The following is a 26,493-nucleotide window of genomic DNA, read 5'->3' on the forward strand; positions in this document are numbered from 1 at the left end:
CATGGCAAATCCATGGCAGATGAAGTTATCTTGAGTTTGTGCAGTCGAGGAATTTTAAGCCTAAATTGTGCTTTCAGAAGTGGTATGAAAAGTCTTCTATAAAACTACAAACTCTTTTCTAATGTAAGACTACTTTTAACATTACTAATATCAGTCAATGCTAGTAATGAAAAATTACACTAAGAAGACCAGAATTTGTTCTTCATCTAGCATTGTGCTACCTCCTGCTGATTTGTGGCCAACTTAGGGATTTCAGACCCAGGTCAACTCTGTTCTTTCAGACTGGAGGGAAATGCAGAGCACCATCAATTACCTCTATTCAGAAGGTTGTTTCTGCACTTACTGCCAAAAAGCAGCTGAGGAAACAGATCAGCACCGCAACAGGAATTCAGACTTCCCAAATACCTGTCTAAATCATAAATGGCTGTCACAGTCATGAATATAACACTTCTGATCTGATATCCTGAGGCCTACAGAGATGTCCAAATCAGCACAACATCAGTTAATCATTGGTGAAATACAGCCACCTTACAGGCCTCTCATGGCCGTTGAAAGCTGTACTTCTAAGTTTAAACCTTAGGTCTCTCAGACTTCATTCACAGGGAGTACTTTCAGACTTTTGGAGCATAGATCTGGTGTATGCAGCGCTGGCAAGAGCTCAAGATGCAACAGCTGAAGACAGGACAGCCCTGCAGAGGGACCTGGACAGGCTGGATGGGTGGGCAGAGGCCAATGGGATGAGATTGAACAAGGCCAAGTGCAGGGTTCTGCACTTTGGCCACAACAACCTCAAGCAATGCTACAGGCTGGGGACTGAGTGGCTGAGAGCAGCCAGGAGGAAAGGGACCTGGGGGTACTGATAGACAGTAAGCTGAAGATGAGCCAACAGTGTGCCCAGGTGGCCAAGAGAGCCAATGACATCCTGGCCTGCATCAGGAACAGTGTGGCCAGTAGGACAAGGGAGGTTATTCTGCCCCTGTACTCAGCACTGGTCAGACCACACCTTGAGTACTGTGTCCAGTTCTGGGTCACTCAATTCAAGAAGGATGTTGAGGTGCTGGAAGGTGTCCAGAGAAGGGCAACAAAGCTGGTGAGGGGCCTGGAGCACAAATCCTATGAGGAGAGGCTGAGGGAGCTGGGGGTGTGCAGCCTGGAGAAGAGGAGGCTCAGGGGTGATCTTATTACTGTCTACAACTATCTGAAGGGGCATTGTAGCCAGGTGGGGGTTGGCCTCTTCTGCCAGGCAACCAACAATAGAACAAGGGGACACAGTCTCAAGTTGTGCCAGGGTAGGTATAGGCTGGATATTAGGAAGAAGTTCTTCACAGAGAGAGTGATTTCCCATTGGAATGGGCTGCCCAGGGAGGCGGTGGAGGCACTGTCCCTGGGGGTGTTCAAGAAAAGCCTGGATGAGGCACTTGGTGCCATGGTCTAGTTGATTGGATAGGGCTGGGTGATAGGTTGGACTGGATGATCTTGGAGGTCTCTTCCAACCTGGCTGATTCTATGATTCTATGTGGGCTGGGAGAGGGGTTGGAAGAGCAGAGTGCCAGCCATGTTGCTGTTTCACCTCAGTCTGGTTACTGCTTCACCTGCAGAGCTGCCACCAGGTTGCCAGGCCCAGCATAGAGGGCTGCCCTCTAAGCTCAGCAATGATGCGCTCTGCTCAAGCACTTGTATCACTTCTGGGCACAAGCTGGTACCTGGTATCCCTGTGTACCACACCTACCACCTTCAGCCAACACTAGCTCAGGAATCTTTGTCCTACACCCCACTGAGCATGCAAGAGGCAGTTTTTAATAGCATGCTTTTCTAGATTTTCTCTTCCTGTTCACCAACCAAAAACTCCATTGGCACATGCATTTACCTACCTAGGTATGTGTTGCAACAGACTGTAGTTGAAACAGGACACTTTCTAACTGGGCAGAAAGGGAAACAAAACAAGAAAACTTTCTGCACAAGAAAAACTAAGGAACAGCTGCAAAAGCACACCAAAATCTGAGTACTGGGTTTGGCTTTCCACAGTTCAGTAAATGAGTGGAATTTTAATTGAATCCAGACTTTCCCATGTGCTCATGTTGACAACATTTATTATTGTAACTCCAAGGGCCAAAGTGATGCTTCCATCTTGTTTAATAAAATACATCAGTTCAACTAGTTCAGTGAATTAGTCCATGTAATAGAATACATAAATACTCAAATATCTTTGCTTCCTTAGCTTTTGAAAACACAGTAAACAAAAAAATGGGGAAAGTCACTGATGTTCAAAGCCAGTCTTACTTTGTAAGGATATGATACAAGCCCTCTGCTTTTTCCCTAGAGGTATGATGCAACTGTACTCCAACCCTGAAGGACAATATAAGTCTTGACATTGAAGCTCATAACATAAATGACAGATAACTTACTTTTCAATACTTTATCTAGTTCAGTCTTGACCTAACAGTTGCCTCTGCTGCCCATGAATGCTTTTCGCTTTGTTACGCCAGCAACTTGGCAATAGAAACTGATAGATAATAAGCTACAAATCAGTAGGCTGTACTGTACTGCCAGGCAGAATCAAGTCCATTTCACTACCTAAAGTAACTTTCCAGAGCATCAAACACTATGCTGTGTAGTTTTTGCAAGAACTGTTGTTTCTGAGACCAAATGCAGTCAAGCTTTCCTTTGTTTTTTTTAATCTTTTTTGCCTTTCCTGGCAGGGGTATTTTCCTGTAACTTCCTATCCTTTCCCTAAGCATCATGCAAGCATTAAGCACTACTAGCTACTGCTCTAACTCAAAGTGTATTGCCAGCTTCTGAGAACAACAATGCAATATCTAGGGCTGAGGAAACACCCACTTCTGACAGTCTCTGGAACCTCACTGCACACTGTCCCTGCTTTTTCAAGACTAAGACTTGGATGGATCTGTTCTTACCTTCAAGTTTAACAGGGGTAAAAGAAAGGTGATGCTTGGGAGCAGCAATTTGAGTGTCAAAGAGATTGTTCTGTACTTGCATATTTTCTCAGACTGTGATTTCTCCAGAAAAGATTTACAGTTTGGTTTTGCTTTGGGAGTTTCAGCTGTTTCTGAGATGAAACTAGCAGCCAAGATTTTTTTTCCCTACAGTGTAACCTTTGGAAAATTTCATCACTGTAGTCTATTTGGATCTTCAGTCCTGTGCTTTCTGCCAGAGGAAAACATACAGAGACTGTTACCCTGCTGAGAAACTGACAAGGATTTTACAAGATGTAAAAGATGACTGGAAATGGCCTGCTATAAGCTATCAAGAAACCAATAAAGTCACTGACCTAGAAAATCTGGATTCCACCAGGTGAGTGATGGAGAGGAAATCAGGTTTATTTGTATCACAGCTGATGAAGGAAAAGTGCATCCACATCCACTCACCTGTCTTACTCTCTTTTTTGAGCTTCCAACTCTGAATATTCCTACTGTCTGGAGACCTGCAAGTGTAGAACATCAGACAACTCTTTAATTGATTAATTTTCTCCTGAAAATTGCACTGAACCAAAACAATCTGGGTTATGTGTGTACTTAGAAATGTAAAAACCCCCAAATTTATTTCTCTACAAACCTGTAATCACCCTGCTGAGGCAAAGCTCAGTTGTCTTGGATTAAGAAGCCATCTACTGTAGTTTTCAAGGACCTCACATCATCTAACCTGCAAAATGGCATGTCCATGGCATCTTTTGTGATGCCATTTTGCTAATGCCACTGTTGCAACATGAGGGATGCAGGGATGCAGAGAGTGATGAGGCACTGCTCACTGTTTGGAGATGGCATTTCCAGGATGGACATCAAAGGAAACAGGCAATAAAATAACTAAATACTTGGGCACTGAGCTGTGCCTTTGCATACAGGACACAGTTCATATCTGGGGTTACCTGCTGGCTCTTTAGCACCTTTCAAGACCAAACTGCAGATTTCCTTCCATGGGACTTTAATGAAAGCAAGTATTTTAGTTAAAAAAGTTGAATGGAATCTTTGTTATAACAGTGAGTTAAGCAGAATAAAACCCAAAAATCACAGATGTTCAAGTGACATAAAATCAGAGTGTCCAAAGGATTCTCAGCTGGATAGATTTTTGGCTAACTGTGACACACTAATGCCCTCCAAACTCAGCTACCCTTGCTCAAAAAGGACAGAAGTCATTCACCTTAAACTTAATCATCCCCACACTTACTTGTCAGACTGGTATTTAATCTTTGTAAAAGGGCTGACAATGTCTCTCTTTCAGAGTTTTCTTTTACACACTTCTATGCATCATGGCTTTCAGTTATGTAATGGACAGGCTGTGAGAGTTGGGACTGTTCAGCACGGAGAAGAGAAGGCTTGGTAGTGGCCTTCCAGTGCCTGCAGGGGCCAGCAAAGCAAGCAAGCCAGGAATGGACTTTTCACAATGGCTTTCAGTGATAGGATGAGAGGGAACAGATTTAAGCTGGAAGACGATAGATTTAGACTAGATACTAGGAAAAAATTCCTTACAGTGAGGATGGTGGACACTGGAACAGGTTGCCCAGGGAGGATGTGGATAACCTCTCCCTGAAGGTGTTCAAAGCCAGGTTGGACAGGGCCTTGAGCAATCTGGTCTTGTGGATAGTGTCCCTGCCCGTGGCAGGGGAGTTGGTACTAGATGATCTTTAAGGTCCTTTCAAACCAAACCATTCTGTGATTCTAAAAGCTTAACATTGCTGTTTAAATTGAAGTCCCTCATCTGCAAAGGCTTTTCATCCAAGCTCAGTAAATTAATTTTTTAATGGTCAAATTAAGCATCAAATGCATTGTTTGCTGTTGCAGCCATCATTACTTAGTAGTTTGTTTATTACCTGGCCGTGTGACAACTCTATCTTGCTGTGGCCAGGTTATTTCTATTCTCTTCAAAGTTCTTTACAAGACTAAGACAGGTTGGGGAAAATGTTGAACAGATACCTTAGTCAACTACTGTTTCTGCATTACATAAATCTGGCAGAAGGTTTGCACCTGGATGATCATGAACACATGAGACAAATATTGGCTGGAGTTTATAACTGCCTTCAGAGAAAGCAGGCCTGGCAGGAGGACTCACACAAGGACCAAACTCAGTAGCCAGCCTGCAAGAGTTGTAGTGAACAGGAAAAAGCTTCTTGGAGCTCAATATAATTTAGCATGGGAGGTTTTTTTTTTCCTTCTCTTAGCCTCTATCTTGAAACGTTGTTTCTAGTAAAGTCTTGCAATGTAGCATAAAAAAACTCTTACAAATGAAGAGCTACCAGTGGCAAAGAACAGCTCCAAGCTAACTGGCACATTGCAGACTTTCATTCTCATGGTATATGTAAACCCATGGGGTGTGCAAAGAGCTGTTCCTGCAGAACTGACCACTCCAGTACAAGATAAATGACCTCCAAGAAACGCCTCTTCCTTCATACTGTACAGGCCAGTTTGCAAGCTTGTAGCACAGATTGTTCTTTTGGGACACGTCATCTAAGTAATTACTTGTGAACCAGTATCTTTAGAAGGGGGCAAAACAGGTGGGAAAGTGTCTGGCTTTCAAAGATGTCCTTGGAATTGGAAGTGTATGGTTGCTTCTCAAAATACACATTTATTTATACTACAGTAAAAACATATCTGCCACTCCTGGGAAAACAAACTATTCTTACCATGCTTTTCCAAGTGCTGGCAGCAACTATCTACAAGCCGGGGAACCTGCCTGTAAATAGGGTTCAGGCTTAGTTTCTTATCTCTTGCTTTTTCTTTCTTGTTCTGGGCTTCTGCTGGCAAAGAGAGCTGGAGAGCCTCTAATAATCGTGACTGATTGTCATCCAGATCTGTAATAGAGTCCACAGACATTGCACCCTGTAAAACACACACATATAGACCAAATAAGCACAGCTGGAGAAATCTAAACATCATCTAAACTTATCTGAAAAAAAAAGGGTTTGGCATACTTGCATTTTAAACAACTAATATCAAAATAGAAATTGCTGCAAAGGTTTTGTAAATGAATGAAATTATCAGGCCAATGTAATGAATGCCAAAATCATAATAGTACCAATGCTATTACTGCTGTTCTACAAGGAATGCAGATTAGATACTGAAAAACTACATTCTTTCCACTTACTCTGCACACCTTCTCATTGTTGCAAGCCTGCACATGCTGCGTGGAGACAGACACACACACTTTAAACCCTGAATCTTTTCATTTTATTCAGCTTGGGTCACTGTATCAGTGAAAATGATGCAAAAGATTTACAACTATAAATCACATATGTTAACTAATAAAACTACATACAACTGCAGAGAATGAAGTAATTCCATATTATCAGAGAATGAAGACACACCAGAGAAACAGAAGAATATTCTTTAGATAGTTCTACTTCCTTAGTATTTAAAAATCATTACAACTCCAATGAAAGTTCTGGAAACTATGTTTGGATTACAGGGAGGCACATTAGTTTAAGTAACCTGTAAATGCTAACATAGCACAAGTAGCAGGAACTTAGAATCACAGAATCGACCAGGTTGGAAGAGACCTCCAAGATCATCCAGTCCAACCTAGCACCCAACCCTAGGCAGTCAACCAGACCATGGCACCAAGTGCCTCAGCCAGGCTTTTCTTGAACACCTCCAGGGACGGTGACTCCACCACCTCCCTGGGCAGCCCATTCCAATACCAATCACTCTCTCTGGCAAGAGCTTCCTCCTAACACGCAGCCTAGACCTCCCCCAGAACAACTTGAGACTGTGTCCCCTTGTTCTATTGCTGGTTGCCTGGCAGAAGAGACCAACCCCCACCTGGCTACAGCCTCCCTTCAGGTAGTTGTAAACAGCAATGAGGTCCCCCCTGAGCCTCCTCTTCTCCAGGCTGCACACCCCCAGCTCCCTCAGCCTCTCCTCATAGGGTTTGTGTTCCAGGCCCCTCACCAGCCTTGTTGCCCTTCTCTGGACACGTTCTAGCACCTCAACATCTCTCTTGAGTTGAGGAGCCCAGAACAGGACACAGTGCTCCACCACCTCCCTGGGCAGCCCATTCCAATGGCAAATCACTCTCTCTGTGAAGAATTTTACAGCATGCTTCAATGCTTATATTCTAAGTACATTTTTTTTTAAACCACAAGATTACTGTCACTCCAAAACTGTTATTAACTGTTATTAAACATACCAGGCAAAAACATTTTAGGGGAGAACCAGGCTTATTTATAACGCAAAAACTTCAGTTTTAATCCTCATTAAAAACATTTATTGCTAATTATTTTCTTTCTCTCTGAACCAAGGGATACATTTTACCACAACATAAAATATACTGCACAAGGATCCAGCATGTCATCCTAAGAAATAAGGAAGAAAATGGCAAATTCCCATTCCCATATTTGCTGATAGCTCTAACTTCTTAAAATCATACTCTTGTAATGACAGGTATTGCATAAACTGCCAGTGAGATCCCTACATCTCTTAAATCAGAACAGTACAACTGGAAGAGAATTTTGGGCTCTAGAAGGATTTTGTTCTAAACAAGATTCTCTGGCTATGTGTGTAAAATTTAAACTGACAATTTTGGTTTTAAGCATTTAAGGTTTCAGACACCAGAATCAGACAACTGACACTAAAAATCCCCACACTGTGCTCACTGCTGCAGCTGTATGACAGGTACCTTCCTTTATACCCTCACTGTACTGGCTCTTCCCTGCCTGCAAACCATCCTCACCTTGTGAATCATTATCATCACAAAGTAACTTAAGTGGGATTCAGATCCCTAAAATAGATGCAAATACAGTTAGTTAGCTATTATCCTTGGGCATTTTATCTAAATTGTGGATTAACTGAGGCACTGAGCTGGCTTTAAGAAAAGTGACCTTGAGTTCAGTGGCTGAAGTAGAGCACTGCTTGGCAACACCAAGTCCAGCTCAGCCCTGATTTTTAATGATGCTACCAACACACTCTATGGGTCCAGCTCAAACTCAGCCAAGATGTATTAGTTTGGGCCCAGTCAGACCTACAGGATGGCTATGGAACAATGCAGGATATCATGCACAGTGCTGCTCACTGCTCTGGAATTATTAATGTAGAAACAGTGATGCTTGGACAGCAGTGCCCAACAACTGAAATAAAATCAGGTTTCATCAACATTTGCAGTCTGCTCCACCACGACAAGCTCAAAATCTAAATAAACTAGGGAAGAATTAAGCTAAGCAAACAAAGACATGAACAAAAGGATAAAGAACAAACAGAAAATGAAAGCCAGAGGGACAGGTGTTCAATGAAGGTTAGGTGACACTTCTTACTTTCTAAAGGTTATAGAAGGCTTTTCTTCATTTGAGAAAATAAGCAATATTACAGAACATGCAGGAAATTGAGAACCATCCCTGGCAGATCTACTTTCACTCTATGTATTATGCTATTTGAGTAGCAAAGCAGTTTGACTGAGCTCCAGATACCTGAATGAGTGATCTGGATGTTGGGATCAAGAGCATCCTGATGAAGTTTGCAGAAAACACCAAAATGAGTGGAGAGCTTGTTACTCCAGAAGGGAGAACCAACCTCCAGGAAGAGCTGGACAGGTTCAATGAGTGGGCTTTCAAGAACCTTATGAAGTTCAATAAGGACACATGTAAGGTCTCACATCTGGGAATACATAACCTAGGAGTGCAGCTCAGATTGAGATCGAACTGGCTGGAGAGCAGCCCTGTGGAAAGGGATCTGGGGGGCTTGGTGGATAACAAGTTCAGCATGAGTGAACAGCGGCAAAGAAAGCCAACAGGATGCTGGGTTGCATCAACAAGGGCATTACAAGCAAAGATAAAGTCATTATCCCACACCACTCAGCACTTTTCAGGCCACACCTGGAGCACTGTGTGCAGTTTTGGTCTCTGCTGTACAACAAAAGATGCAGACAGGCTGGAAAGCATACAGAGATGGGCTATGAGAACGTCAGAGGACTGAAGACCTGGCATATGAGGAAATACTGAGAGAACTGGGTTTGTTCAGCCTTGAGAAGAGAATCAAAGAATCACAGAATGTCAGGGGATAGATGTGACCTTGAAAGCTCATCCAGTCCAACCTCACTGCCAGAGCAGGGCCACCTATATCTGATCATACAGGAACATGTCCAGGAAGGTTTTGAATATCTCCAGAGAGGGAGAGTCTACAACCTCCCTGGGCAGCCTGTTCCAGTGTTCTCACAGTGAACAAACTCCTCTTCATGTTTACATGAAACTTCCTATGCCTCAACTTCCACCCACTGCCCCTTGTTCTGTCCTCGGGCATCACCAAGCAGAGCCTGGCTCCATCCTTTTGGCACTCACCCTTCACATATTTATAAACATTGATGAGGACACCTCTCTGTCTTCTCTTCCCCAAGCTAAAGAGCCCCAGCTCCCTCAGTCTCTCCTCGTAAGAGAGACTCCTCACAGAAGGCTTAGGGAAGCCTTATTACTATGCAGATAAAGGGTGGAGACTCCACTTTTACAAGGAGTCACATGGAAAAGACAAGGGGCAACGCACAGAAATTACTCCTAGGGAGATTCTGATTGGACTCCAGAAGAAGATTTTTCACCATGAGAACAGTTAGACAATGGAATCATCTCCCAAAGGAAGCAATGCATTCCCCTCTACTGGACAGTTTTAAGACTCAGCTTGACGGGGTGCTGGGCCATCTCATTTAAACTCTACTGTTGTCTAGAAAGGTTGGACCAGATGATTCTTGGGGTCCCTTTTCAACCTGGCATTCTGTGATTCTGAAATCTTTTAAGAGTCCTTTTCAAGTCAAGTTTTCCAGTACCTGAAAAGGTCTTATAAAGGCTGGGGGGGGATTGTTTATAAAGGCCTGCAGTGACAGGATGGAGGGTAGTGGTTTGAAATAAGAGTACATTTAGGTTGGACATTAGGAACAAGTTCTTCACCATGAGGATGATGGAACACACAAATTGTCCTGTCCTTGGTGGTATTCAAAGTTAGGCTTGACGTGGCTCTGGGCAATGTGAGCTAAAGGAAGGAGGGTGTCCCTGCTCACTACAGGGGGGTGGGACTAGATGACCTTTGGAGGTCCCTTCCAACTTAACGCATCCTACGATTCCATATATATATATTAAAATAATAGGTGAATAGAGGATCAGAATTCTCTCTATAATAAGCACACATAACTACTGCACTCATACCATGAGCTCTGCAGCCAGCATTACAGCACCTCCCTTACTGAAAGCCTCAGCTGACTGAAGACTCACTGAAATACACAGTAATAAATTACAGAGTCGCAAAGAATTGCATGGTGCAGCGATAGACAATCCTTCCAATTTAAATTCAAGGGAAGTGCACTTTAGCTGTCTGCAGCACTGGTGTGACAAGCTGGTGGTATCAGTAGCATGTACTAATGAACCAATTCTTTTTTTTCAAGTATTTGCTATGATAGAGCTGAAAATAGTGCAACACTATCCAAGAGATAAAAGAGAAATGCAGTCTCCTGAAAAACCTCAGTGCAGTAGAGTAAGTAGACTGATAAGCAGAAGTGTAAAACTCAAAAGACAGACAAGATATAGGACATGAGTTGATATTAATGCTAAATAATTGACAACACATGAAGAATATCAGTGAAAAACTGACACTGATTCCTGAGAGAAAATGTCAGCTACCTCAATGTCACACTGTCCACCCTAGTCTATTTTTACTTCTCTGTAGATGAACCATGCCATACTGCATCCTCATGACTATGGACTGAAAGCTCATATTCTATAGCCTGAAAGCTGCAATCCTGGTATTAACAAAAAACTCCAAACCAACCAAACAAAACTCCCCTGCTGGCTTGAAGGAGCTTGGTCCTGTGGAGCTCTATCCCTTTGATGTAACAAAGGACCCAAACACCTTCTGTTTGCCAGCTGGTCAAATGCATGTCAGAGATCTTATCACACTTAGTGAAAAGAACAGCAAATGACCTGTATCTGGACACATGAATTATCTTTGCCTCATATGAATACAGCTGCTGAAGCCAATGGGTGGATATGATGCATTTCTGGTTTTGTCACTACCTATGCCAAATTCTGGAAGAAGCTGACAGGTTGTTCTTCATGCTTAGATTCAAGCATCCTTTGCACTTTTGGGTGAATGCAACAACCTAATCATGTAGTCCTGACAGGCCAAGAGATGTGCATTTTATGTATGCAGGAATGCAAACACCTGTAAATATCATGCCTTCTGCTACCTGCAGACAGAAGCTAGACAATCCAAGCTTTAGCTCACAGTTGAGATGGAAAGCAGGTAGGTCATGGGGCTTTCCAGTCTTCTCTTAATTTGCAATTTATTCCAGTTCTATCCCTTAACACTGTGGCTGAAAAGCTTCACACATAGATTTTCTGAAGCAGGTTTTATCCAAGGTGTGAAAGAGGGTAAGGAAGCTATGAACATGTTTTGTTTTCCAGAGTCTGTTCTTGTACCCCAAATTCTTTCTGCAATTACCTAACAGGCATTAAACAAAACATGCATTTTTCTCCCTCCATTGTAAATAAAAGGTAGTAATTCTAGATAAAAGGTAGTAATTCTAGAACCTCTGTCCCACAGTAAGAAAAACCCCTCCATTTACTACTGTTACTAGCCACAATACTGGAAAACTGGAAAGCTCAGAGTATAAAACTTACTTACTAGGAATAGAAACAAGCAAACAAATGGTCCACCTTACACGAAGGATTAACATTCAACCCAAACCACTGCACTGTGTTCTACTGCCAAAGGCATCTTTCACAGCATGCATGCAGAAATGTCCTTTAAATAAAATCCTGGGAAAAAAATATTCTGAGACTTTCTTGCTTACCATCAAGGCCATGATTGGACTTAGACTATGAGAATTTTTGTTAAGTTAAAGATCAATAGATTGACTTATTTCCAAGTTGATGGAGCTAAATTAACATAAGCAAACACATAAATATCAATCACTCAGGTTTAGTCTTCCCCAGTTGAGAAAAGAAACAGGATAAAGATAGCTGGAATTTCTTAAATCTAAAAGGATAGAAGGAGGTTGATAAAGGGCATGAACAAGAAGACTTCTAAATAATGTCTCTGCCACTTTGAGATCTGTAACAAATTTGCACAGTCCATATGATCTTTTCCTATCAGCACAGAGAGCGATTTGCCACTGGAATGGGCTGCCCAGGGAGGTGGTGGAGTCACGATCCCTGGGGGTGTTCAAGAAAAGCCTGGATGAGGCACTTAGTGCCATGGTCTACTTGATTGGACAGGGCTGGGTGCTAGGTTGGCCTGAATGATCTTGGAGGTCTCTTCCAACCTGCTTGATTCTATGATTCACTAGAGAAAGAAGATTTCCACTGCAGTTAGAATTTTCTGGTATCGACCAGGCCTGCTTTAAACTGAAGGGAAAAAACAATGTAAAAACCATTCCTGTTCAAATATGACAGAAGAAATATTCCACAGGCACAACATGGTTCTTTGCTGCTTCAGCTAAACTCTCCAAACCTACTGGCATGCACCACATTGTGATGAGTTTACTTACCCGCCTCCTTGCTCGTGGTGCTGACTCGGGAGTGTTAGGAGAAGTGGATTCGTTTGGTGTTTCTGAAGTTGAGCTAAGAGATGAGTTGCTGCTGGAAAGTTCTTTGTTCTGCCTTTTAGTTCCGAATGGCAAAAGAAAGGCCACGAAATCTGAAACATCTTTTTGCTCTTCTCTCTGAGAGTCTTGCTTCAGCTTGTAGGCTCGGTCATTAGCAATCACTTGGGACAAGGGCATTCCAAAAGCCTGGGGAATAAATTCTGCAACAACAACAAGATTTACTGGGCATCTGATATATATTTAGTACAAAATGAACTAACTATTAGGCTGTTAAAAAGAAAAACAATCTGAGGTCCCTTTAAATGTACAGTAATTCCAGTGAGGTACTGGACTGTATAATAACAACAACATTCAAACAATAAAGTAATAGTGGAGATGTGCCAGGTAATTGTAGCCCATGGTATCTGAATCCTGTTTCCAGTTGGATACATCACAGAGAGTCTTAGAAGATTGTTTGGGAGTGCAGCTAATTAAAATCTGCACTTCCACTGAAAGCAACTGGCTACATCTAGATGGTAAGGAGGGCCACTAGAGGCTCAGGCAACCTAATCCTGAGACTGTGGAAGCTAGCTGGACGCTGCCACAGCTCTCTCATATTTCAGAGCACTTCAGAAGGTTCCTTTCTCACAAATGCTGCAGGGGACTGGAATGAAGGTGTACAGGGACATGCACAGATCTCATTATAGTTCAGGATCTACCTGTACAGGGAACTTGTAAGTGCATGCACTATTCAGACTGAGGCTTCAAGGATACGGTTTTACACATACACAAGAAATACACTGCTTTAACATACTGATCAGATTAAACCAGCATAATAGTGCTACATCAGTATAAAGAGCCTTTGTAACAGAACAACAATAAATATGGACATACAGAAATACAGGAGAGCACAGGTTTCTTTCAGTTAACTCAAAGAGCATAAGCCCTTCCCATAGCAGTGTAACTGTAATGTACAAAACCAGCATACATGTCAGACCTCAAAGTAAAAAGCTCAACTATTTTACAAAACAGAAAAATGTTCTACAGTGAATAAGCCAACAACAACTACCATTGAAATTCTTGATTAAGTTTCAAATCTAGAACCACGTGAGATTGGAAGAATCAAAATAATTGGGCCAGACTGCCAACTACAACTGATTTCTACTCAATGGGAACGAAAAAGTAACTTTTGACTCTGTATTTCCTAGTGAAAATGCATGCAACTTCTACTAGATCCTGGCTCCAGATCTGCCTGTATTAGAAATAAAGTTCTGGGCCCCCCAGTTTAGGAAGGACATTGAGATGCTTGAGCATGTCCAGAGAAGGGCGACGAGGCTGGGGAGAGGCCTTGAGCACAGCCCTACGAGGAGAGGCTGAGGGAGCTGGGATTGGTTAGCCTGGAGAAGAGGAGGCTCAGGGGAGACCTCATTGCTGTCTACAACTACCTGAGGGGTGGTTGTGGCCAGGAGGAGGTTGCTCTCTTCTCTCAGGTGGCCAGCACCAGAACGAGAGGACACAGCCTCAGGCTGCGCCAGGGGAGATTTAGGCTGGAGGTGAGGAGAAAGTTCTTCCCTGAGAGAGTCATTGGACACTGGAATGGGCTGCCCGGGGAGGTGGTGGAGTCGCCGTCCCTGGAGCTGTTCAAGGCAGGATTGGACGTGGCACTTGGTGCCATGGTCTAGCCTTGAGCTCTGTGGTAAAGGGTTGGACTTGATGATCTGTGAGGTCTCTTCCAACCTTGGTGATACTGTGATTTTTTTTTTGTAAGCATGACAATACAGAAGAACAGCAACAAAAAGGAGAAAAAAAAATCATTTTACACTTCCCTTCACTTTTGCTACGATTGCCTAAATGATTAAAGACTGAAGTTCTTCCTGGGACTTAAGTGTGACTGCATCTTTGATGACACTTTCAAATTTTATCTAGGCTTGCATTATCACATGAAGTAATGCATTCAAGGCTGTATTTCATGAATCTTGGATAAGGACACAACTAGAGACGAAGGCCCATTGTTTTGATTTGATGAGAAACATTACTGCTCTTTAGAAGTATAAAATGTTCAGATATTAACTAGCTTTGGTGGCCAGACAAAAATAAATCAGGAAGCAGAGCCTTACATATCAAGCAAGCCTGGAGGTGACCTGCAGGTACAATGACATCTAAACCCACCTGCATTTAATTTAGGACAGAAAAGGAACATTATTGCATGGGTATCAAGCAGTGTGGGGACTGCCAGTTCCAGGAACCCGGAGTTAGACCCAACCCAGCAAAGTATGCCTATAAAATATTGACAATATAAATAATATATATATTAGACCCATCCCAGCAAAGTATGCCTATAAAATAATGACAATATAAATAATATATATATTAGACCCATCCCAGCAAAGTATGCCTATAAAATAATGACAATATAAATAATATATATATTAGACCCATCCCAGCAAATTATGCCTATGAAATAATGACAATATAAAAATATTTTACTGTTCTGAATTATTTTCCTAATGAATATTTAAGACCACAAACTTGAAACACAAATGTGCAACGTTACCCCTCTCTAGCTGTCTAACTAGGTACTTTGTTATACATCCAGCACTCCTTATTTATCTGTCCTTCCACAACACTGCCTGAGAAAAGCCACTGAGCTAGATGAAATCCTGAGCATGAAATGTTTCTCACATTTTGGGTCACAGCCACTTATGCTTCAAACTGGGACAGAAGAGTAGGGATGTCCACTTGCATGCTGATGCCACTGATCTAAAAGCAGTATCAAACAGAGTAAGATCAGCAGAAAATGAGATGCCAGCACAGCTTCATTAATTTAATTTAAACAATCCTCTTCCTAACTTTGTTATGTGAAAAAATGGTATTTCAAGGTAAGTTTTGCTTCTCCTCAAAAGCTCTTAGTTGTGGAATGCCAGGCTTTTAATTGCTCCTGCTCAATGTGCCTGGAAGCAGTGAGCCTCTACTCTAAGCTGTTTTACTGTAGGCTTCCATCACAGAGGACATGAACCTCTTCATTGATTTCTCAATGTCTGGCAGAGATGGGAAACTGGATGAAAACCAACTGGCTGATTTTCAGGCTAAATACAGATGGAAGTGATGCTGGATGGCAGTTGTAATTACATTAAAGAACTGGCAAAAGTAGCATTGTTTGTTGAAATTAAGAGAATTGGTTGCATCCTCTGCACACTGGCTGCAGCCTCAGATTCCCACCAAAACCAGTGGTTGTGTGCTGTAGAGGGTGGTAGTGAGGAGCATGTTTTACCTATCAGTCTTCAAAGACATTCAATCCAAACAATCCCATTGCTGAACAGGTAAAGTAATGTCCATTAAGGTGAATTAACAGAAGAGAGAGTTGCAGTCATGCTACGTATTTAGCAACCTACTGATAGGAGTTTGAAGCTCTGATCTTGCAATGTTCCAACTGCCTACTTCCTGCTGTAGGTTGGCACTCCCCACTGTTGGAAATACTTCATTCATATGAAGAAATGTTCCTTAGATCATAGAATCAACCAGGTTGGAAGAGACCTCTAAGATCATCCAGGCCAACCTAGCACCCAGCCCTATCCAGTCAACTAGACCATGGCACCGAGTGCCTGAGCCAGTCTTTTCTTGAACACCTCAAGGGATGGTGACTCCATCACCTCCCTGGGCAGCCCATTCCAATGCCAATCACTCTCTCTGCCAACAACTTCCTCCTAACACCCAGCCTATACCTACCCTGGCACAACTTGATACTGTGTCCCCTTGTTCTATTGCTGGTTGCCTGGGAGAAGAGACCAACCCCCACCTGGCTACAATGTCCCTTCAGGTAGTTGTAGACAGCAATGAGGTCACCCCTGAGCCTCCTCTTCTCCAGGCTAAACACCCCCAGCTCCCTCAGCCTCTCCTCACAGGGCTGTGCTCCAGGCCCCTCACCAGCTTTGTTGCCCTTCTCTGGACATGTTCCAGCACCTCAACATCTCTCTTGAATTGAGGGGCCCAGAACTGGACACAGTACTCAAGGTGTGGCCTGACCAGTGCTGAGTACAGGGGCAGAATAACCTCACTTGTCCTACTGGCCACACTGTTCCTGATGCAGGCCAGATGTGGGGTTCAAACTCAGTTTGTTGTATCTGTACTCAGTGAGAGCCAAAGCTACTACATTAGCTACTCTTTGTAATGCAATTCAAATTTGATCCCTTGTTCAATTATAACAGCAGGCTGCTTAAAGAGAAATTTTGCAGAAAGCACCATGTCAAAATGTGAAACAATCTGGCAGGCTGGGCAATCAACTTGGAAATGCAGACTTGTGTCTTTAGCCAGCAGCGCTTCAGTATTTGACTGCTCACGTTCTGTTTTCTAATGCTTCCTGGCAAAGGAGACAATTTGCTATTTTGGAGAAGTGCATCATAGAATCATAGAATCAACCAGGTTGGAAGAGACCTCCGAGATCATCCAGGGCAACCCATCACCCAGCCCTATCCAGTCAACTAGACCATGGCACTAAATGTCTCATCCAGTCTTCTCTTGAACACCTATCATTTCTCTTATCAAAGAGTCCACCTTGCAGCTGGGGCAAGTTTCTTAAAATGTTGATAAAAACAGTTATGTTCCTCAGAATCTTTTCTCAGCAGCACGCAACAGAAAAACTCCTTGTCAGATCAAGTAAGAGTTCCAGTGACCAGGAATCCTTTTCTTTACAAATGGAATGATGATATCCAGGATGTTGACCCATAGCTTACTTTGCCTCATGACACCTCACCCACACATAGTTTCAAAGACTTCTCTGAAGTGTTAGCTGCTGAAAATTGTGGTTTCCATCCTGCAAACTATAACCAGTGATGTCTATACCCCAGAACAGGGGTCCTCAAACTACAGCCCACGGGCTGGATATGGCCCCTCAGGGTCCTCTTTCTGGCCTGCTGGTATTTACAGAACCCTCCCACCCGGCTGGGGGGGAAATCAAGCAGCCACTCCCTGCCACTTAATCTGCTTTGCAGCCCCCAGCACCCGCTAGGACTGGACTGGAACCAAACTATAGTCTGGCCCCCAGCACTACTGGGCTGGAACCAAACTATAGTCCAACTCCCGACACTGCTGGGCTGGAACCAAACTATAGTCCTGCCCTGACACTGCTGGGCTGGAACCAAAATATAGTCCTGCCTCTGACACTACTGGGCTGGAACCAAACTATAGTCCAGCCTCTGACACTACTGGGCTGGAACCAAACTATAGTCCAGCCCCTGACACTACTGGGCTGGAACCAAACTATAGTCCTGCCCTGACACTGCTGGGCTGGAACCAAACTATAGTCCTGCCTCTGACACTACTGGGCTGGAACCAAACTATAGTCCTGCCTCTGACACTACTGGGCTGGAACCAAACTATAGTCCAGCCTCTGACACTGCTGGGCTGGAACCAAACTATAGTCCTGCCCTGACACTGCTGGGCTGGAACCAAACTATAGTCCTGCCTCTGACACTACTGGGCTGGAACCAAACTATAGTCCAGCCCCTGACACTGCTGGGCTGGAACCAAACTACAGTCTGGCCCCCGACAGTGTCAGAGGGACAGTGAACTAGCCCCCTGTTTAAAAAGTTTGAGGACCCCTGCTGTAGACCCTAGTGAGGCCCTCAAGGGTCATAAAGTGAACAGCATACAATGCAGCAACTATGGATAGTCTCCTTAGCACTTCAGGGATATTTTAAGTACAGCTTTAAATGTGTGCTGCTTTTGAGCTGCTAAAACTGTGTGACCAAGATCTACCACCCTGCTTGTAATACCAGGGTAGGAGACAGTTGAGAGAACAGTATGCTTTAAGAGATATTTAAATGGGGAGGGGTCTTTAAGTCAACCTGTGCAGCTGGCCAGACTAGTCAACGTTGTTGCTAACTGAATTACTTTGGATCCACAGAGACAGTGACAGAAGCAAGCAAATAAGGAAAATGTATGCTTGCTGTCTACAACTACCTGAAGGGAGGTTGCAGCCAGGTGGGGGTTGTTCTCTTCTCCCTGACAACCAGCAACAGAACAAGGGGACACAGTCTCAAGTTGTGCTGGGGAAGTACAGGCTGGATGTTAGGAGGAAGTTGTTGGCAGAGAGAGTGATTGGCATTGGAATGGGCTGCCCAGGGAGGTGGTGGAGTCACCATCCCTGGAGGTGTTCAAGAGGAGACTGGATGAGGCACTTAGTGCCACGGTCTGGTTGACTGGCTAGGGCTGGCTTATAGGGTGAACTGGATGAACTTGGAGGCGTCTTCCAACCTGGTTGATTCTATGATTCAGTCCATAATGGGAATGGCAATGCCATCTGCAGGTTCATCAGAACGCTGCACTGACTCCAGAAGATTCAGGATAAAAAGTTATCAGCATCAGTTCTGTGGCTGAAACTCCCCTCCAGCTAGTCAGAACTCACTGACTTTCAAGGAGTGATACAAGGCCATTCCAATTACTTAGGCTTTTTCTGTGGGTAGGTCTTTGGGATTTTTTCTTAGTTTTGATGTTTTGAATAAAATAAAATGAAATGTCTCCTAAGTCCTTTAGTTGCTTTTATTATGAGATATGACACACTGTTGCTTAAGAAAACCTTTTGTATGCCTAAAGAGCATGGCAAACATCTCAAAAGGTTTACAAAAAGCAGAGTGCAATACTGGAAGGGCTTGACAGACCCCCACATTTCTGATTATTAAAACAAAAGAAACTTCATCTTTTCAGCTCTCTCCTTAGCTTTTGCCAAGGTATACTGACATCGTGACAGGCTGAACTACAAGGATGATTAGGGGACTGGAGGACATGCCTAATGAAGGGAGGCTGAGGGACCTGGGGCTGTTTAGATTGGAGAAGAGAAGACTGAGAAGGGATTTAATCAATGTTTATAAACATCTGAGGGCTGGAGGTGAGGAGGGGGAGACAGGCTCTGCTCACTTGCTCCCTGGGATAGGACATGGAGCAATGGGGGTAAGGGGCAGCATAGGAGGTTGCACCTCAACACAAGGGGGAACTTCCTTACCCGAAGGGTCACAGAGCACTGCAACACATTGCCCAGATAAGTTGTGGAGTCTCCTTCTCTGGAGACTTTCAAGGCCTGTCTGGATGTGTTCCTCTGTGATCTGTGTTAGATAGTGTTGTCCTGCTCTGGCAGGGGAGTTGGACTCAATGATCTTGGTCCCTTCCAACCCCTAACGTCCTGTGATGCTGTGAACAAATGCAACCATCAAGAAATATCTCTACACTTACTGAGCATGGCTGGGAAGTAAACATGGAAGATGTCTTCATAAACGATGAACTACAGAAAAATCACATCTCTACTGCTGGATCTGTGTATGCCACAGCTACCAGGAAGGCCTTTTCTCAGAACCTGCAGCATCTCTGCTAAGGCCCCACAGACGAACCTGTCAACCATTTACATTCCACACAAAAGCATCAGCGAAAGGGATGACTCTCAACTGCTCAACAAATCACATAACAACAGTGATTATTGTTTCTGAGCCAGTCTTCAGTTCACCTGTAGGGTTTACTGGAAGTAAGACAAAAGGGAGCTGGTTTACTGGTAAAAATCTTGGAGCAGAAATCCTTTCTGGAAGGCATCCCTCCCAGGAATGCCTGTGTGTACTTCCCACGTAGGCATGCTTACGCTGACCCGTGTATCGCTTGCAGGGGACAGACAAAATGCTCTGCTGCTGCTGCCGTCAGAAGTGGCAGTGAATTTGTAAGGGAACAGCACTCAGCCACCAGCATGCAGAACATCCTGAGAATTTCTTATTCCAAGCAGCACTGACATTTTACTGTTTCTTTAGTCTGAGTACTGTTTGTCAGCAGCTAAAGCAAATGTTTGGACACGTACGTAGACAGCACAATTGAGAGTTGTGATGGCCATTAATAATCAGGAGGCTGGGTAGGGAAAAGCAAAGATACTGAATGATGGAAGCTGAAAATATTGCTTAAGTATCTGGGTGGAGTGCTGCCCTCTTGTTTTGTCTGTTTACATTCAGGAACTTTTGCTATATCCTGCTCTGCTGAGTCACTCAGAGATGTGAAAACAACATAAAAACCACTTGCTTTAGAATTTTTTCCCTTTTAATGAGATTACAAGAGATGTACTTGTCAAAAAGGACAAAATAAAAGACAATAGTCTCATTCAAAATGCATTTGATTCTATTTTAGCATCTTTGGTGGCCTTCAGAAGTATAAGTTTGGCAAAAGTCTCATTTAAGAGAGAGACAGGTCAACTGACTGATCTACTTAAATAAAATGTGATGTTAGGGGAGTAAAAATTCCACAGACTGAACCAAGAACTAAAATACCAGTGTTAACATCTCCAAATAGTCCTAGAAGAAATGAGTACAGTATCATTTTGGTCATACTTCTTAAGCCCAGACATCTAATGAGGTGGGGTGAGGGAGAATAGTCTTGGGCACAAATCAGAGAGTGGTGGTACGTCCCCAGAGAGAACAACTCCTGAAGTCTGCATACAAAGGAGAGGGTTTGTCAGCCAAGACCAAAGACACAAGTCCTCCCTGTTCTTTCTCTGGAACCACCCATACACAAAGAGACAATGCCGACCATACAAGCTGTGCAAGGTCTCTATTGTGCACTCCTGGTGAGCAGCACAATGGGCTTTTTTACCACCTGCATGGCTTCCTGTGCCAGGCACATCTTGGTGATCTTTGGCTGCAACCCACACACAGGATCAGACAGTGCTGTGTGATTATCAGGACTAACCTTCAGAAGTCTATTCAAAACCAGACTTTTCAGGTGGCATATACTCCAGACAAGATGTAACAGTAGGTCCCCTCAGCTGCCACCTGCCCTGGTCTGTGAGGTCTCCCATGCTGGGACATAACTCAAAATGTTTGGAATTAACTACATATTCTTCAAACTGCAACTGTGTTTACAAAAGCAATGCTGAAGGGATGAAAATGCTGCTTCTGCTCAGGCAGCTGCAACTTGTCTGTGTAAAGTGTCCTGGAAAGCAGCTTCCTTTCTTCCCTCCCAACATCCTGTTGCCTGATCTTGCTGTTTCCTTCTCAAAATGGTACAGCCAGACTAGCTGCCAAAGAAGCCCCTGACTAAAAGCCACAAAGAAATGGATAGGAAGGCATTTCTTTCAGGTATGAGGACTAGGGACCTGCCCAGGCGGGTAAGGAAGTGTTCCCAGCACACTCAAGTCCACACTGTTTGTTTTGGACTGGTTAGCCCCCCATGTAAGATACTCTCTTTAGAAAAGAAATGGTACAACACCTATCTAAAACCTATTGTGAAACAGACCAGGATAATGCTTTCAGCTTGCTGAACACACACCATGGGATGTTAACTCTGACTTTGGATGACATGGAGACCACTGCTCAGGGGAGCTGGTAGGGTTTGGTTGTCACAGGAGGGCTCACCCTTAAAGAAACCAGAAGCACATGGTCCTATGTTTTTTCTCTTCCAGAGCCAGCACCTTCCTGCCTGCCTATTCCTTCTGCCGTGATGGAAAAGAGTCTGCTTAGCAAGATTCAGTGGGGCAGATGATCTTTAATAAATTAGGAGGGCAGTGAAAAATACACAAGAAATGACTGCGGGCAGAAACCCTGAAAAGCAGGGCACCACATGCTGCTGTCTGGGCTGTTTCAGCCTGATGTATGCTGTTGGCAACAAGAGCAAGCCAAAAAGGCTTTGCTCTTCACTTCTCTAATACAACCGGGCTAGCACAGGTGAGTGTGCCCAATTTCCTGTCCCTCTGAACCCTTACTGACCAACTCAATATTCCTGTCAATAAACATCTTGAAGGAGAAATACAGATTTTGCTGTTTGAGTAGTGCTGAGGTGTTTTTCCCTCAGGGGTGGTCCTACAATATTTTATGCATGGAGAGAGCATTTAAGACATCTCTATAAATGAGAAAAGTAATGGAAGATGGGATAAAGAAGATAAAAGCAGAGGGGTACATTTTTGAAATGTCTGAAGTTAAAAGGAGAAGAAAAAAAGGAATTAAAATGAAGAGACTCAGCACAGTGATTTTTAGAAATGCTTGGGTACAATTAACCAGAATATGTGAGTAATGCTGAGAAACAGGAAGTAGATAAATTTATCAAGGACAAACAAGTACAAAGTGCTGACCTTTTCTGTGGTCAACTACAGAGCTGAGAGCAGCAAACTGCACTCAGAATATCCATCAGAATAAAAAGAGAAAGTCTATTCCCAAAGTTACTAATTGAACATAGTATAAATGTGAGCATGCAAAGTGAGAACACAAAAAAGTGCCTGAATAGAATCATAGAATCAACCAGGTTGGAAGAGACCTCCAAGATCATTCAGGCCAACCTAGCACCCAGCCCTAGCCAGCCAACTAGACCATGGCACTAAGTGCCTCAGTCAGGCTTTTCTTCAACACCTCCAGGGATGGTGACTCCACCACCTCCCTGGGCAGCCCATTCCAATGCCAATCACTCTCTCTGACAACAACTTCCTCCTAACATCCAGCCTAGACCTCCCCTGGCACAACTTGAGACTGTGTCCCCTTGTTCTGTTGCTGGTTGCCTGGCAGAAGAGACCAACTACCACTTGGCTACAGCCTCCCTTCAGGTAGTTGTAGACAGCAATGAGGTCACCCCTGAGCCTCCTCTTCTTCAGGCTGCACACCCCCAGCTCCCTCAGCCTCTCCTCATAGGGTTTGTGCTCCAGGCCCCTCACCAGCTTTGTCACCCTTCTCTGGACACCTTCCAGCGCCTCAACATCTCTCTTGAATTGAGGGGCCCAGAATAGCAGAAAACTGTATTATCTTTAAGTGCTCAGCCAGTACAGCTGGGTAATTATCAAAAACAGAGGCCAGCTGAAATAAATTTGGCTACAAGGAAATCACAAAAAATTCAAAGCAATGCAAGGAAAAATGTTGTTTAAAAGATCTTTGGCAACAGAGAATTTAGACAAATGAAGAGCAACTCCAGGTTAAGCATTTGTGTGCATCAGCAAGGGAAGCTTTAATTTCTCAATCCATTGTACCAAAGATGCATTGGAGGAGTTCTGGAAGTGCAACTCTAAGATTCACCAGGCTTGGTGATAAATGAAGAGTAGCTCCAGGTTAAGCATTTGTGTGCATCACCAAGGGAAGCTTTAATTTCTCAATCCACTGTATCAAAGATGCATTGGAGGAGTTCTGCAAGTGCAACTCTAAGATTCACCAGGCTTGGTGATAAATGAAGAGCAACTCCAGGTTAAGCATTTGTGTGCATCACCAAGATGCATTGGAGGAGTTCTGCAAGTGCAACTGCACCAGGCTCGGGTGGCACAGCAAAATGTGGTCTTTGGTGGATTATCAAACTGATTTACAGTTGCTAAAATCTGCTAATGAAAATGAAAAATGTGAGAACAAAAAAGGGGGGAAAAAAAGTATTTAAACTCTCAGGAGAGCTTCCAGACAAAAACTTTCAAAGGAGACACATGGAGGAAAAGACAAAAGCCTTCAGAGCATCCAAAGCTTATGAGAGATAAAAAATTATTTTTATAAAGCTGTGATTAGCCATTTGCAATACAGAAGGAAGATTTTCAACACAGCTAATGGTGCTTTGCACTTTTAAGTGCAAGGATAAACAAAACAACATAATGACTGATTAACTACACTGCAGCCAAATACAGTGCATTGACACGAGCAGCACAAGAGAGATTTTTCCTCAAAGGTAGCTATAAAATCATTGAACCTTTTCCTTATATGCTCCTTCTGCATGGGGGTTCAGTCCCACATGAAGCAGTTCTAACAAATGAAAGAATTGGTACTTGCAGTGCAACATGGGAGGCCACTGGATTTATCCAAACAAATAAAACATCAGGGGACCTTCATTTTTAGAAAGATTAATGCAAATATTTTCCATAGCCATTTCTAAACCAAGAAAATAATAATCCCATATACGAAGTCACCAAACAAACAAAACTTAAAATGAGAACATTTTCTTCTTGACAAATATCCAAAGTGAATTTGAAACGGGGATGTTCATTTTCTCAATGGAATTTCAATGTTCCATCCTTCTGCCAAACTAGATTACAAGCAATTGTGTCAAAGCAACCAAATCACTTCTCTCTGTAAATGTATGTGTTTATGTGTGTGTTTGTGAAACTGGGGTGTTAATACTGAGTTCTACAACCACTTGCCCACAACTTCTTTACAAGAAGGGAATACAAAATCAGATGCACAATTAGTTACATGCAGGAATCTGCAATTTCAGAGACACTTTTCATGTCTCAAGGTCTTGACTTAGTGCAAATGGCTGCAAAGACAGGTGAACCCCAGTGGATTAGGATCCAGCCCATAAAGTCAATTAGCATCCAAACAAAAATGTACCAACCATATCTGCAAATCCACGTCATATGCAGTCTAGTAAAATCCAGCAGATGAGTAGCACTGAAGCATTTATGTATTTTAAACAAAGGCTGTTTTCCTAAGGCTATAAGAAGAAAAGCAAGCCAACTGACTTTCTTGGGCAGGGCTGGGGTCATGTGCTTTACAAATTAAAATAGGAGAGTGCAAATGCAGGTAAACAACTGGATCACATTATCCAGACTGCACTCTGTACTGGATGATGAAAATGGGGAGAAAGAACAACGAAGAAAAGATGTAGTCCTTTAATTCTGCTTTTTCTCCCAGGACATAACCCATTTCTCTTCAACAGAAAGGTTATACTAATGTAACAAATATTATAAACTAATATAACAATATGACAAATGTAAAAGATAAGACATATTTTTCAGTATGTTCAAAATTCCCAGCACATCAGTTCAGTAACATTCTCCTACTCCAAAAAAATATACACTTAAGACTAAACAAACACCATATGCAAAACTAAAACCTGACCAGAAAATGTGTGTCAATTTACCTTTGTCTCTGTTCTTCTCCTTTCCTAGTGAGTCCAGTTTCTTTCTTAGTGATTTCTTCCTCTTTTGTCCATCTGTAAATGTAAAAAAAAGAAAAAACAACAAAAAAAATTAAGTGGAGAGAAAAATAATGCTGCAAAAGCTGTAGGAACACAGAGTGAGATGGCCATAGAACTTGAAGTCAGGATGAGCGTAGGATATGCTCGCAAAGGTGAGGGACTGCCACAGTCCTTCAGCCTAAAGAAGTGATGCTCTGTTCACCTAAATGCCACGGTAGTACTGGGGAACCAAAATGTGTCCCACTGCATGCTGCTGGACACATGCATGCTCACATGGTCTACGTGGTAGAATGAAGAACTAATTCTGAAGACCTCAAAATGGAGGTTTATCGCTGGATGCTCTTGATTACGAGGCATCATAAAAGTCAAAAGCACTGGTTTGTGACCTCATCCATGGTCACAAAACTGTGACTCAGATGTGGAACCAAAGGCAGTATTTGGAGATGGAGGAGTACTAATCCCCAGGATAAATTCTGCATACCAGTCATACCAGTTGAGTGATAGCTGACCACCTTCACATGACCCATCTGATCTGAAGCCACATTGGGAGCCTTCAGTTTGGTACAGCATATCCAGACTGCTTCAGAAGGATTAGAGTCTCAGAGAAATTATTGTTCTGACATCCAAGTTTTCACTAAGGTATTAAAGACCAAAGATTTTAAGCAACAGCACAGGCAGGTTCATTCTTGAAACAGTATGTTCTCAAAGGTTAGTTATCGTTATTTCATTGTAAAAGATGCTGCTGGAGGAAAAGTCAACAAAGAAGCATTTTATTTACTAAGTCTCAACAAACACCAGGGATTTGAGACATGGGCCTGCTTTAACTTGTACCTTTGGAATTTTTTAAGTTCCAAAGCAAAATGAAAGGTCCAACAGAGAGACTAATGCCAATGCTAACATAGGCACTACTCTAGCTAAAGGGTAATCAACATGTACCTTTCCCTTACTGGTTTTGTAACAGGGCAAAACCTCAAAGAGAAATGCACCATAACTGTGTTGCACTTCTATGGTTAGAAGGTCACCAAATAATGTGCCTCAAAATGTCTTTTGACTTATGTAAGCCACTGTCTTAAGTGGTCTTTTACAGTAGGGAACATA

The 26,493-nt window shown here is 43.0% G+C and overlaps 1 protein-coding gene across 3 annotated transcripts in view; it reads right to left on the bottom strand.

The window, feature by feature from the left end:
• The window catches only part of ARHGAP6 (Rho GTPase activating protein 6), a 180,424-nt gene that overhangs the window by 24,867 nt on the left and 129,064 nt on the right, over positions 1 to 26,493 (bottom strand). For all 3 annotated transcript variants that reach the window (XM_064143061.1, XM_064143062.1, XM_064143064.1), the window contains exons 3-6: positions 25,339 to 25,410; positions 12,469 to 12,725; positions 5,636 to 5,831; positions 3,387 to 3,442 (exon numbers count right to left, since the gene is read on the bottom strand). In XM_064143061.1, the coding sequence (XP_063999131.1) occupies positions 3,387 to 3,442; positions 5,636 to 5,831; positions 12,469 to 12,725; positions 25,339 to 25,410 (581 nt within the window). The remainder of the gene's footprint in view (positions 1 to 3,386; positions 3,443 to 5,635; positions 5,832 to 12,468; positions 12,726 to 25,338; positions 25,411 to 26,493) is intronic.

The sequence above is a fragment of the Pogoniulus pusillus genome, chromosome 5 (genome assembly GCF_015220805.1).
Source record: "Pogoniulus pusillus isolate bPogPus1 chromosome 5, bPogPus1.pri, whole genome shotgun sequence".
Lineage (NCBI taxonomy): Eukaryota > Metazoa > Chordata > Aves > Piciformes > Lybiidae > Pogoniulus > Pogoniulus pusillus.